Here is a 13,884-nt window from a genome sequence, read left to right as displayed (position 1 = left end):
ATTACTCCTTTTCCAGTACTTCTGTCTTACCTCATAGTCTGGATTAGGAATATTCTCAAGAATCATTTTAGCCTGCTGGAAGTGTTTGCTAGCTGCCATGTAGAGATCTGATGACTGAGGAGGTGGGCTGTACTTATTTAAATCAGACATTTCCTAGTGTGTTAGAGAAATACATAAAAATATATTAAAATCAGTTGCCAACAAATGGTATTTTTATCACCCTAAATGAAAACAAATTACTACATTCAAGAAAAGTTATGGCAACTAAACAATTATTTTAAGAATAAATGCTGACACTGAAAACATGGCAAGTACCAAGCAGCAATATGGTGCTTAAGGTAACTTTACAGAACCTCAAAATGCAGTTAACTTCTCATGCTCTTTATAAAGCAATTCTTCTCCTGAACAACTTGTCATTCATTTGCTTTAATAGTGCCATGCACCAGGGTGTAAAATTACAGGGAAAAAAAAGGACAAAAAACCAGTACATGATATTTACTCAAATCATGCTGACAGCAAATATGACACTGAAACTTCAAAATTTAATTTTATGTAATTTTCATACCTCAAACTTTTTTCTGTTAGGAATAAAAAAACTTCCCTGACAAGGAGGAAGCCATTATAGTCTTAACTGCCACAACTGTTCATAACTCTAGATTAGGGAGAGCGACTGGCATACAAAATAGTTTCATTTCAGACAGTCCTTTAGAAACTTAAATACCCAAATTTCTGCACCTGAGGCAGAATAACCCCAGAAATGGGCAGAGGCTCATAACCAGCAGGACGGGTTACGGGGTTACTGAGAACACCAAGCTGAAGGCAACAAGGTGCTCTCCGTACAAACAGGACAAGCCTCCTACGGAACTACATGAGCAGCAGTAAGGCCAGCAGGTCAGGGAAGGGCATCACCTTACACTCAGTATTTGTCTGAAATACTGCATCCAGTGTGGGATCCATTTAGTTCAGGAAAGGTGCTGGAGATGTGAACGTGGCTGGGGGCCTAGAGCACATGACCCACGAGAGGTCAATGGACCCGGACTTCCTCAGTTAGGCAAGGAGGATGCTAACGAGTAATCTTAATAGCAGCCTACAACCACTTGAAAAGTGGTTACAAAGTTGTCAGAAGGCGAATGCTCCTTGTTGATAGCAGAAAATATAACATGAGGGGAGAGGCCACAAACCATGGCTTGGATACTGCGGACCAGACATTAGGAAAAAAAGGTGAATACTGTAGCTCTCAGTCAGGTTAATCAACAAGTAAACGGACCAGGAAAAGTAACCGGATCAGGTTAACCAAAAAGGTTGGAAAATCTCCATCCTTTGATTACTTCAGACTTCGCTAGACAAAGACACCGCTGATGTGATCTGTAATGTTACTTCAAGGAGGAAAATGGGCAAGACAAGCCCCACTAGTCCCTTCCAACCAACACTTCTGTGATTTAATCAATTGCTTTTGTTCCATTTTCTGCTTGGCCTGCTGCAGTAGTAAAAACCTGCTACTATATAAATCACAGCCAGAATGTCTGCCAATAGACTTTCAAGAATTTTCATGCAAACCAACACAAGCATCTCATAAAGTGCCATATCAGGCCAATTTTTAAACTTCTAAGAGTCTAATTTTAATACGAAATCAAACCAATATACTTCCCTTGCACAAAACTAAAGCTAGTGCCATTTTGACTTACGCTTCAACGTGAACTTTGAGATATTTAAGGCTCTTCCTACAATGACAACAATGTCTAAAGGAGGTGAGCAAATGAGTCTTACAAAGCATGAGCGGGACCATGTTTTAAGATTACTCACCTTAAACTGCAGGTAGTGCACAGGGGGTGGTGTGATAACACTGTTGAATGGAGCAAACCTGTGCTCGTATCGAACTTGCTCGCTATCCAGTTCAAACTTCGGTTTTCTTACTTTGCCATCCATGTCAAATGCGATCATTGTCTTAAAACAAAAGGATAAATATAAGGAAAAGTGTTAGCCTGAGGCTGTAACTTTCATCTTGCTCACAGCAAAATATGATTTAGCTGTAACTGGAAGAACAGAAAAAGAGCAGAAAATTTACCACATCAGATTATAAACTTCAGCTTAATTTCCAGTCACACTAAAAACAAAGGCGGCATGCAATGCATGCTTGATTCCTACTACAAAAAAACTGAAGCCATTGTTCAGCAAGCAGAAATAAATTACCTTGTACATCCCAGCACACATATTTTGGTATGCTTGACTCATGGTGATCTCTCTGCTGAGAGGGCGAACTGCAAATTTCACACAAATATTTTTTTAAAATTTAATGTAAGTACACATACTAATTTCAGATCAAGACATTTCTTTCAAATTTTCAATGACATAATTCTCAATTATAAAATGAGTACTATAAAATCAGCATTACAGAATTACTGTAATCAGTTTTACAAATAATGAAAGAAAAGTGAAGCATAAAAAGCACGGACATGCATTTCTGCTCACCTGGCTCCCAATCACACAAAGAATGGCAAGACATACTTGACATCACATGAACACCGTACTGCCACCAAGGAAATAAACTTGGGTCCAGTTTATTAATGTCATTAATAAAGGGTCCAGACAGTCAATGTCACTACACACCACTCAACTATAGTCTAGAATTTAAAGCTTATACTTGAGAGGCCTATTTGCGTAGTTCATGGATTCTTAAAAGCTTTTAAGGCTAAAAGGTTAAAGCATTTACGTCAAAGCATTTTTGTCGTAATAAGACAGATTTTTATCCTGATAATATTCCTTTAAGCTTCCCTTTAGTTCCCAGTGCTTCACTAGTGCCAAACTGCCCCACACTTGGCACGTTTTTAAAAAGTATAAGATACAGTAGTATTTTTCAGAGTTTCTAGGAGACAAGGGAATGTAGCTGACAGAACCTTGAGCTGTTCATATCTCATTGTTTTTCCCCTTGAAAAGGAGACAACGATAATCACACAGGAAAGAAGGAAGTGAGTTTCCGCAATGTGGTATTTGCAATCTTATCACTAAGATAACTCGAACGTACATGATCTTAGTAGCCTTGTAGGCATGACAAAACTGTAACAAATGCTGCTTAGGCACTGGGTTTGGATGCCTGTTTGGCAGCAGCCTGTGATACGGGATGGGCAATTCATTCTCATTTTCTCTCTTGTGTTTACACCAGGGGAAGCATGAGTTCCTAAGGGACTTTTGCACAACAGTACTACCACTGAATTGAAACGGGGCAACTCACCATTATGAAATTAAGAAACAAGCAAAAAAAAAAATTAAGAAACGAGTAAATAAATAAATGGGAAATTCTTACACAGTGACTGATCTTTTAACTAAATTTTTACATTCAGTCTTCATAAACTTCAGGACATTTTTACAAACCACAGCAGTGTTGCCTCTATAAATCTGAATTTTAATTTCAATCCTACGTAACTGCATGAAAGGGAAAAGCGATGTCCAAGTTAATGTGCTACACGTAGGTACCTTTTTTCTTTTTCTTCGTTTTCTTACTGCTGCGGCCCTTCTGCTGTTCCTCCATTATTCTTTCCTCTGCCATCTGAGAGCTGTCAGCGCGGCTCAGTGTTGACATCAACCAAGCATAGAGGAACTCCGATAGATACCTGCAGTAAAAACACTGCGTGGCTGCGCACACTAGAGTGCAAAACGCATTCACAATGCACACATCCTCACTGAACGCCAAGTCCTTTACTCAAAGAACTAATAACAAAGGACAACTTTCGGGACACCCAAAACACTTTGTTTTGCATGTCTGAAGTCACAGATTAGTCTGTGTTCTGGTTTCGGGGTTGGGGTTTTTTTGTTGTTTTGTTTGTTTTTAACAAAGTCCCTGTACAGATTCAACCATAGACAAAGCAAGCTCTTAAAGTTTCTTTTACAGTTACTAAATGAATTCTAAGCTTATTATTTCAAACTCCACATAAGATAAAATTCTTCTTCCCCCAGTAAATGAAGCATTTTTAGAAAAAGCATTATGTTAATGCCTTTTCTGCTTTTGTTAGGTATTAGTTCTGAGAAAGAAGGTTATTACTCATTTGTTTCAAGCACTAAAAATCCATGAATTACTAAATAAATGGGCCGCTCCCACAGGAACACAAGATCCACATGGAATTCTTCAAGAGAAATCTTTAAGACTTCTCTTTAAGAGTGATTTCTTAGTAAGTGGAAGCAGGTCCAATAAATCTTATGACTGACTTCAAACCAAAAGGAATAGGGAAAAAGAAACCAGAAATTACAGATCTGGAGCACATGAAAAAGAAATAATACTTCATAAGGAGTTGTAATTCAGAAGAAGAATTACTGAGAAATAATTGTGAGTTTCATTTGCATATTTCCTCTCAGAATTTTCTCTCTTCTTTGTTCTTCCCTTAGAATAAGGAGATAAAGCAGTTGATGTAACAGTTCCAGTTAAGAGTGATTCTATTAAGATGGTGGGGGAAAATACAAGTAGGAAAGAACTAGTCTTAAAGAAAACTTCGTATGAGTTCTGGAAGTACTACTTACTAAAGAATAATGCCATCTTCTGTTACCTATCTGAAGTATTTGTTTTTGTGCTGTTTCAGTAGTGGATTAAGCATTAAGTGAGAAAACTATGTCATGCACTGGAATTCCAGTCATTTGAACTGGTCTAATCTCTCAGAAAGAAAGCTTACAGCTTATCTACAAGGGTTTGTTGGTAGCCTTACAGGAAAGAAAAAACAACCCAGCAAAACCAAACCACCAAAGTACAGACGCATTTTAACACAGGGAGGTTTGGTATCAAATTCTTAATGCTGAATCAAAACCAAACCATCTAAAATCACTTATTTTCTGGAACAAGCCATCAGCTGTGAAGAATAATTAATGTGGATGGAAGTGGAAAAATAAAAAATATTTTGACTCCATCTAATGCAATCATTTTCACAAAAGGCAGACATCTCTTCAAATACTTTCACCTAGTCAGTATTCAGTTCACAGTCACAACTCCAAACTCTGAAGATCTTTTTAAAAATGCTAGAGATAAACAACACTATTGATCTTGGTACCACAAAGACAAAAAAGAATAAAGGAAATAGTTTTCCTTCTGCATTCCCTTGTCTGCCATAATCATTGTTATTTTCATTCACTGTTATTAGAAGACCATTTCAGACAAAAAAAAGTATGTTATTTCATAAGTCTAGAAAAGAGACAAACAGATTTTTTTTTTCCTCTACTTGTAATTTTATGAATAGGTAAACTAAATACTGTGTTGAGCAAGCTTGAGATTAAAAAATCATTACTGAAGTCCCTCCTTCAAATATTTGCAATTATAGCTCTGTGGGAGCATCACTCCTTCAACAGCTGTCAACAAAGCATCCTCTTACCAATATATGTAGTAGTATTCATGCATACTGTAAAGTTCCAGCTCAAAGCCACTCAGAAGATACTGGATCATGATACGAAGGTTGTGATAGAGGACCCAGGTGCCCAAGCAAGCCAGATGTTGCCTCTGTGGTTCCTGCTTGAGTAACATACTATGAAGGGCTGCGTCTACTTTCTCTGCCTATTGAAAAAGAGAGCAAAGGAATAGACAGGGGAGGAAGAACATTAGACTGAAACAGCATCCCAGTTCTGCCAGAAATAAAATTTTAATTAAAATCCAAATACAAATTGAGTCTGTAAAGCCATGCTCCATATTTAGTGACAGAAATGTTTTTACCGATATTGCTACCTCTGTAGTCTAAAAAACTGTCAGAAAAATGGAAAGTTATTCACATAACTGTAAGTAAACTCTGCTGCACAGAGAAAAAAATATTCTATACAATAATACAGCAGTAACATTAGGCTTTTTTTAAATTAAAATTTTTAAAAGTATTTATATATAGTCAGCAGTCACGTGAGCACTGAATCTCAGAACCTATTACAAACTTCATTAATTTTGCTATACTGGCAATAACGAAGGGCTTTGTTGTTTTGGGTTTTTTGGGGGGTGTGTGTGTATTTTTTTGTTTGTTCTGTTTTTGTAAAACGTACCTGCATTGAAAAATTAGATTTGTAAGCTTAACATGCAAGAAATACACTGTGGCCGACCACAGAACTAAAACATTGCTAGGACCAATTCAGTCTTAAAAAGTAATTGTACGGAAGGCACGAAGTCTCCCAGAGCTGGAATATCAGTAGCCCTGAACAAATCAATCCCTATTGGTTTATCGTCTATGGTTGGATTCAATGATTTAAAGGTATTTTCAAACCCGAATGATTCCATATAACCTGTTAGAAAGTGAAAAAACAAGAGTGTCATAGCTGCAGTACTGCAACAATCTCTCAACCAAATCATTTTAAGAAAAGCTGGAGCACACAAAATCTCCTTCCCCAACTCCAAATTCCTCGTCTGTTCTCCTTAGCATATGCATCTTGAAAAATAGTCTATTTCATGCATCTCACTGCTGAAGAAATACATTTCCAGTAAGTGAAAACATGCCCTTCCTTGTCATCTTTCACTCTCCTTCCTTGTGAAATGTTCAAAAACAACTGGAACACATACTTGAGTTAATATCTAATGTATATGTATTTTTTTTAAAACCATTACGAAATTTTTCAATTTACATCTTACGTAGCTTTAAGACTGAATTTTCAAAGGTGTCTTCCAAACAGCTTATCCAGTTCATCAGTGGAATTACCATTAAATTACCAGCAGGTAAACCCAGCAGGTTTCCCTTCCATCTACTTCTGGGACAAAGTTAATCTTGAAAAAATATAGTACCTTTTTGTTCACTGATTTAACAGAAAGTCTTTGGATGCATCCCACAGACTTCCTGGGCTTCATTTTAGGAATCCTAATATCTTTAGGACAAACAGAGGAGTTTCCTCATTAATCTAGAATCTAATGTCACCTACTCCTCTGTAGTGGGAATATACTTGGAAAGAGAAATTTGCTGGTCTGCTGCCTTGGACATTACCTCATCCTGAAGGGTGGCAAATTCCTCAAGAATGTGACCCAGTTTATCTCTCTGACGAGCTCTATTATGCCCGTGGATCTGAATGAGACTACAGAATGGCTGGAAGAAAGAAAGGGTAGTTTTAAATTCTCAACACAAGTTTGAAACTACAGGAGGAGTACTATGGTGTCTACTTAGGCACCTGTTTTATACATCTCTATTAGGGGGTGGGTTCTTAGGGCTCTGAGGAGTGCAAGCTAGCACTCTGTTCTCAAGTTATCACCAGATTGAGTGAGCAAACTTACAGGAATCTGATCTGAACAGAATGCTTGAAGTAAGAAATATTTCTTATGCCTAAATCCAAGTGGTTCTTATGCCCAAGTGGTTGGGAAGGCCAACAGCATCCTGGCTTGTATCAGAAATAGCGTGGCCAGCAGGAGGGAGGTGATTGTCTTCCTGTGCTCGGCACTGGTGAGGCCACACCTCAAATACTGTGTCCAGTTTTGGGTTCCTCATTACACTGAGGTGTTGGAGCATGTCCAGAGAAGGGCAATGAAGCTGGTGAAGGGTTTAGAGCACAAGTCCTGTGAGGAGCAGCTGAGGGACCTGGGGGTTGTTCAGCCTGGAGAAAAAGAGACTAAGGGGAGATGCCATCACCCTTTACAGCTACCTGAAAGGAGGTTGTAGCAAGCTGGGGGTCAGTCTCTTCTCCCAAATTGTGCAGGGGAGGATTAGGTTGGATATTAGGAATAATTTCTTCATTGAAAGTTCTGTAAAGCACTGGAACAGGCTGTCCAGGGAAGGTGGGCATTTAGTCAACATCCCCAGAGATACTTCAAAAACGTGTAGATGTGGCACTTAAGGACATGGTTTAGTGGTGCACTTCGCAGTGTCAAGTTAATGGTTGTATTCAGTGATCTTAGGGGTCTTTTCCAACCTAAATGATTCTATGATTTTATTCTGTAACTTTGAGTTTCATTGTGCTACATTCAATAACTCAATCTTTTAAAACAGTTTTAAAAATATTTAAAATCATGAATATATAAAAATAATTATTTTTACTAGTGTTATGCACTTGTTGTGACACGAAACTACCCTGTAAAGAGGTATTAAGTGCACATTTCTAATAAAGTGAAATGCCAGTGAAAAATACAGGAAACAAACAGCCATGATTATACTGGCTCTTTATAAAGCGTTACCACTGTAAGGTGGACAACTTCTGCAACTTTGCCTTCGTGTCGGGTGTCTAAGAAAACTGGTCTCATTTTCGAACGTGAGCTAATTTTGGAAGTGCCCATGTATGCATAAATGATGGAACGAATGCTTACCCGAACACAATGTGTCACAAAGGAATCAATGTAGTCCTTCGCCTGGTGGTTATTATAAAGGCAACACCTAAAAGGGAAATAACCACATATAACACATGTACATTTATAAATGTCACCAGTCTCTGTAGCACAGACAACAGCAACAACAGCAACTGACACATCCATACATAAGCACTGATAAGCACAAAACGTCTGTTCTTTACATGTCTGCCCTTGCTTTTGTGAGCAGAAATATTTTTTCCATCAGATATGTGAACATATGCAAGTAATCTCAAGTTCCACTTACTTTGGAGAAAGTACTGGAGGACTGACAAAAGACCTTAGAGCATCTTTTACCATGTCTTGCATGAGGTGAGTGCCAAATACCTTCTTGTTATCTACCAGAAAAGTTGTCTGAAATTGAAAATGTGTTTTTAGACACATGCTTTAAGTTAAAAGTTATGCTTTAGAATTACTAACAGAAAGCTCTTACAGTACCCAGATTATGTCAGAAACTTGTAAGGTTGTTTAAGAATTAAAATGGTTAAGCTAGGTACAGAGGTTACGGACTGAGCAACAGAGGCCACCTGAGATCTGTCGCTCCTGTGTGCAACACAGCTCTGTTAGACAGTAAGTGTAAGACAGTGCATGCAAAATAATATTTCTTGCACGTTAAAAATGATTGATTGGACAGATGTTTCTGAAGATTAACATTAAATAGGTTATATGGTTTCCCTGAAGGCAGATAAAGGTAAACCTTCAGAGTAATGCAGGCTTTTCTGTACCCCGATAGATACTACGGCTTTCACTGGTCATGCCTGATGCTCGCTGCACTTTCCTTGGTGAGTGCTGTATCCCTTTCTTACATGGCTCTCCAGCAGTCGGAGGAAAAGCTCTGCTGTCAGATACCCACAGGGATTGCACAAACACATGTAGTGGAAAGTCAGCAAACACACACTATGAAAATACTTTGCTTGCTGATAGTTGTATTCCATGGGCTCTGGGCAAGGTCTAATCAGGATCAAATGTAAAGAAGTTCTCACATCCATGCATGCCCTCTTCAAAACCTCCCATAAGGAAGTATATTTTACTCTGAGTTAAGAAATACGTAATACAATTTCAATGCAAGTGAAGCAGTTGAAGGAAAAGTAGTGGCCTGTTCGGCCCTAACCATCTGTTTTACTGCTGTAGCAGTAGTGGCAGTCTACACATAAAATTCAGTCCAAACAGGGAGGATGAATACAAACATCTGCCCCAAACTGAGACAGCACACACATGCGTGTACAGGCCCAGCTTTATAACAGAGAAAAATCTTTAACACTTTGTTTTAATTAATATGTATGACATGATCTGAACAACAGTATTTGAAAAAGTTCTAAAAAAATTAACTAAAACAAAGGCCTCTATATACCTAAGTATCTCCAGAAATTTTTTGACCACTTACATATTATTTAGTGATACTCAAACGATTAAAATATTTGAAACTAGAAGATTAATCCAAATTTATAATGAATGCAGAAATATTTTGTTCAAAGACATAGATTAGGACTTGCCTGTAAGAGGGATCTTGAAAGAACACACGGTGATTGCTCACTAAACTCACAGAAAAAATCCTAATTTACATTTAGAAAAAGAAAAGTCAATTCAGGTTAATATGCCAATTTTTTATATATATATGTACACATCAACATTTTTAGACACACATGCAGCTGCATTTTTGTATATAATCATGTAAGTACACCTGTATTTTCTATTCACAAACACACATACATACAGCATAGTTTATACAACTTCTAAGAAAGTAAGCATGAATAATTTGAACAAAAAGAACACACGTGAAGCTAAAATCTGGTTTTTTTTCTGCAATCACTCGTTATGTAATAGAACAAAGGTTTCTGAATTTTCTTCTTCAGATGCAATGGTTAGAAGAATGACAGTATAAAAAAAAATACTGTGAAACTGTTTAGATCACCACGTAACTGAAAAGTTAGGTAACAAAACTGCCACGTTTAATTGATACCAGATGCTTCACGCAAACCCTGCTTTAAATAATTTAATAGGAAATAGGAAGACAAAAGATTTTTGCCTGATCTTCAAACTGATGTAACTGTGGCTCTTTTCTCAATCACTGAATTCGTGTATGGTAAAAACTATTCCAAGCGCTTGCCTTCTAATAAATGTAGGCAGTAACTGAGAATAACATCATTTATTCAGGAAAGAACGTAAGCAGGTGCTTAACTTTAAGCATGTAGATTCCTCAATACGCATAAACTAGTAAGTGTTAAGTGCTCTCTTGTGTTACAGGCACGTATTGAAAATACTGCTCAGTGAACCTGAAAATATCAGGAACATAGTGAGGAATTACGTTCTGTTACTGGAGATGCAGCTTTCAAACAAAGAAGGAAACTAACTTGCTTGGGCTCCACCACTACCATGCATAATTATTTAACAGATTATGGGAAAAATGGGAGGTTTCACAGGAAAAAAGGTCTTTGTCAAAAAAAGAAAAATACTAAGTATCCAGAAAGAGGAAAAACAGCAAATTTTGAAATTGTACACAATAATGAGAAATACTGGAAGATTTATAGCTACAGCTCAGTTTTTTCTCTCAGTTTATTGCTCCAGTGAGCAATAGGATGTATACATGGAACGATTTTTTGCAAGCTGTATTTTAATATCTTATTATTGTCTATAAATAAGAAATATTCATGCTTACCAGTATACAGTGCAAATTAGTTAAGTTGACTACTTCACATACAGTTTTTATTCGGTCTATTAGTTTGGAAAAATAATTGACCATTTCTTCCCTTTTAATTATTTTTGCATATCGAGGGAAAGTTGGTGGCAGCAATCTCTGATTAACAAGGGGCTCAAAGCCCATCATAATAGGATGATCTAATGAAGGAGGAGGGGGGAGAGAAAGAGAGAGAGAGAAAGAAAGAAAAGCTGCATATAAGCTGTGTTTTCAGAACTCACTTCAAACTTCAAAGCGTCACACAAATTATTCAACTAGACAAAATGGACTTTTCAACTGACAGTTAACTTCAAGGACACTAACGACCCAACTAAACCAATGATCAGTATTTAAAAAAAACCCAACCCTCAGCATCTCATAGACAGTGAGGTCGTACGCCCTGTTTAGAACGGCACATAGACTCAACTAAACCAATGATCAGTATTTAAAAAAAAAACCAACCCTCAGCATCTCATAGACAGTGAGGTGGTACGCCCTGTTTAGAACGGCACATAGACCGATTCAAAGTGCAATGCACTTAAATCAAATGTTCACATTACCTCTGGTTTTGAAGTGATAGTTTTGCTTTGGGAACCATCATTTACTGAAATAACATTAAGATCTAATAATGCAAATCTGTAACAGCTTGTATAATGACTATTATTAGTTCAAAGTAAATAGCAGTTTTTTAAATACATGCATATATTAAAGTTTATCACAACAGCATATTTAAGAAAGGAAAATAATGGTAAAATTTGATTACATACCTCCTTTAGTGGTGTCATTCTGTGCCTGGATACCGTGATGCAATGAATTGTGGATGGCAGAAAGCAAGTCAGCTGCCTGAGTCATTAGTTTCTGAGCCTCTGCAACTGCACTTGTCTGAAAGGCGAGTATCAGTTGTTTACTTTATGAACCAATGTATTTTGACTACAGAGGAAATGCTACTATCAGAAAAAAGATGATTAGGATTCTAATGTTTGCATACAAACAGTTCTGGGAGAAAAAAACCCTAAACCCACCATATTTCTGTGCAATAAAGTTCTTTTTATTTTACATATACATATGTGCATTTAATACTGTATTTTTTTCTGTGTAAAATAAGTTTTAACAATAGTTACAACTGAAAGTCTAATATGCACTACATGTAAGTAAGTCCTCTGCTTTTGATTTTGAAGGATTGGGGGAGGGGGCCAAAACCCCACAAAACTCTTCCAACAAATAAGGCAGAACTCTAAATTGCAAAGAGGAAAATAATCTCTTTCATGAGAAAATGTGGAATTCTTAAGAATTTATACAAAACACAACCTATGTCCTGAAAATAAAGCACTATATAACATTAGAAGATACCAGATGTCCATTAGAAATCTTGATTCATGATTTGCTGCATACTGATGTCTTATGAATCCAAATCTATTAGTGAACTGGGTACCATTTAAAACAGCTCTCTGTAAAATCTAAAATCTTGTTTTAAAAATTCTGGATTAACAGCACCTGATGGAACTTCAAATACTTGAAATCTCAGGTCAAACTGAAGCTTGACTTTTTTTCTAAAAAAAAGACACTTAAAACCCCCTGAAGATCTAACAGAAGCTGCACAAGATCTGTAATTGCATAATACATGTTCACTTACTATAGCATCCACAAACAAAATTTATACTTTTAAATAATCAGATTTAGCGACTAACATAATCCAGTTTTGCACAGACCACTAACTCACAGCAGTTAAAAGAGATAGATTTTGGTTGTACATCAGTGTAGATCACTTCTATGTCACAATTTGATTTCTGTTATAACTAATGGTTATACTCAAAATGCAACTGTTCTCAACCACTCAATCACTTTCTTCTCAATATTGATGTCTATCCATGATACTTGCACCTGACTTTCAATTTAATCAAGATCTTCTAAAAGATCTAGATCAGTATGCAGCTGCTCCAACAGCAAAATACGTGGGAAAGACTCCATGCCATGTAAGAAAGAAACTGTTCATTTTTTAATGAAAATGGAATAATAAGCAATGGACAGATACTTACCCTTGTATAAAGAAAATGCTATTCAAACAAAAACTTGGCCTTATGTGACATACGATTCTACCACTTTACCCTAAACCACACAATTCCTTCCCACCTCAACAACAGGGAAAACTTGTATTTAAAAAAGCAGGCAAACTGCATAGAAAGCTGTTTCATTCCCCTTCTCAGATCAAAGAATTCCAGATACAAATTCAGTATCACAGGGAAGGAAAAGCTAACAATTCCTTACAGATGGATAAAACCTCTGCTCAGTGTCAGGTAACTGCACAGAAGCAGACTGAACTCAAGAAATGTTTGTTTGTGTGAAAAAAGCAATCCAAACCTCACAAGTATTTTTCTTGAAGTGCTCTGGAATGAATAGCCTGTCCCTTTGCAAGGCCATAATAATGTCAGCCTCTAGCCTTCCATGTGTTTTCTTTAAAAATGAATGAAAATTGAATGGCTGCCACTACAAGGCCTTATCCAATGCTCTACCTGAATCAATTCAAATCTACAGAATCTATGGAACCTTAGAAAATGAAATATGAGTATTTCACAAGATCACAATGTGATCACAGAAACATCAAATGAACGTACCTCTTTTTTGGTAAATGCTATTAGAACAGTCAGTAATACCCGGGTAAACTTGACTCTGCTGAACACAGCTAAGCACTGTTGATGCTGTAATTAAAAAATACTGCAAATTAGTTAGCAACACGCATTAAATCCTGAAAGTTATTAAAAACCCCCACTTCTATAGACTTACTGAAGTATGCTCTCTAGTCTTAAAAAATTATGGTATCTAACATGATTCTGAGAAAAGCAGAAGCCTCTACTGCTGACAGAAAAGCACTAACACAAAAAATACTAATATACTTTTGCTAACACCCAAAGTCTCGCTTCTATCTCCTATGCAAATGCCATTC

The 13,884-nt window shown here is 36.9% G+C and overlaps 1 protein-coding gene across 1 annotated transcript; it reads right to left on the bottom strand.

Moving 5' to 3' along the window:
* Nucleotides 1-30: 30 nt before the first annotated feature.
* On the bottom strand, nt 31-13,645 carry NAA35 (N(alpha)-acetyltransferase 35, NatC auxiliary subunit; the record flags this gene model as incomplete). The annotated part of the gene is made up of 12 exons (XM_010138324.1): nt 31-153; nt 1,804-1,944; nt 2,191-2,258; nt 3,472-3,608; nt 5,349-5,527; nt 6,924-7,022; nt 8,231-8,297; nt 8,517-8,623; nt 9,763-9,822; nt 10,926-11,104; nt 11,711-11,825; nt 13,556-13,645. Coding segments are annotated over 12 exons (1,365 nt in total), but the record flags the coding sequence as incomplete, so codon positions are not given.
* Nucleotides 13,646-13,884: the final 239 nt, after the last annotated feature.

Source organism: Buceros rhinoceros, unplaced genomic scaffold (genome assembly GCF_000710305.1).
Source record: "Buceros rhinoceros silvestris isolate BGI_N320 unplaced genomic scaffold, ASM71030v1 scaffold3356, whole genome shotgun sequence".
Taxonomy (NCBI): Eukaryota; Metazoa; Chordata; class Aves; order Bucerotiformes; family Bucerotidae; genus Buceros; species Buceros rhinoceros.
The sequence above is the reverse complement of the archived record's forward strand: the minus strand, read 5'-3'. Positions and strand labels throughout refer to the sequence as shown.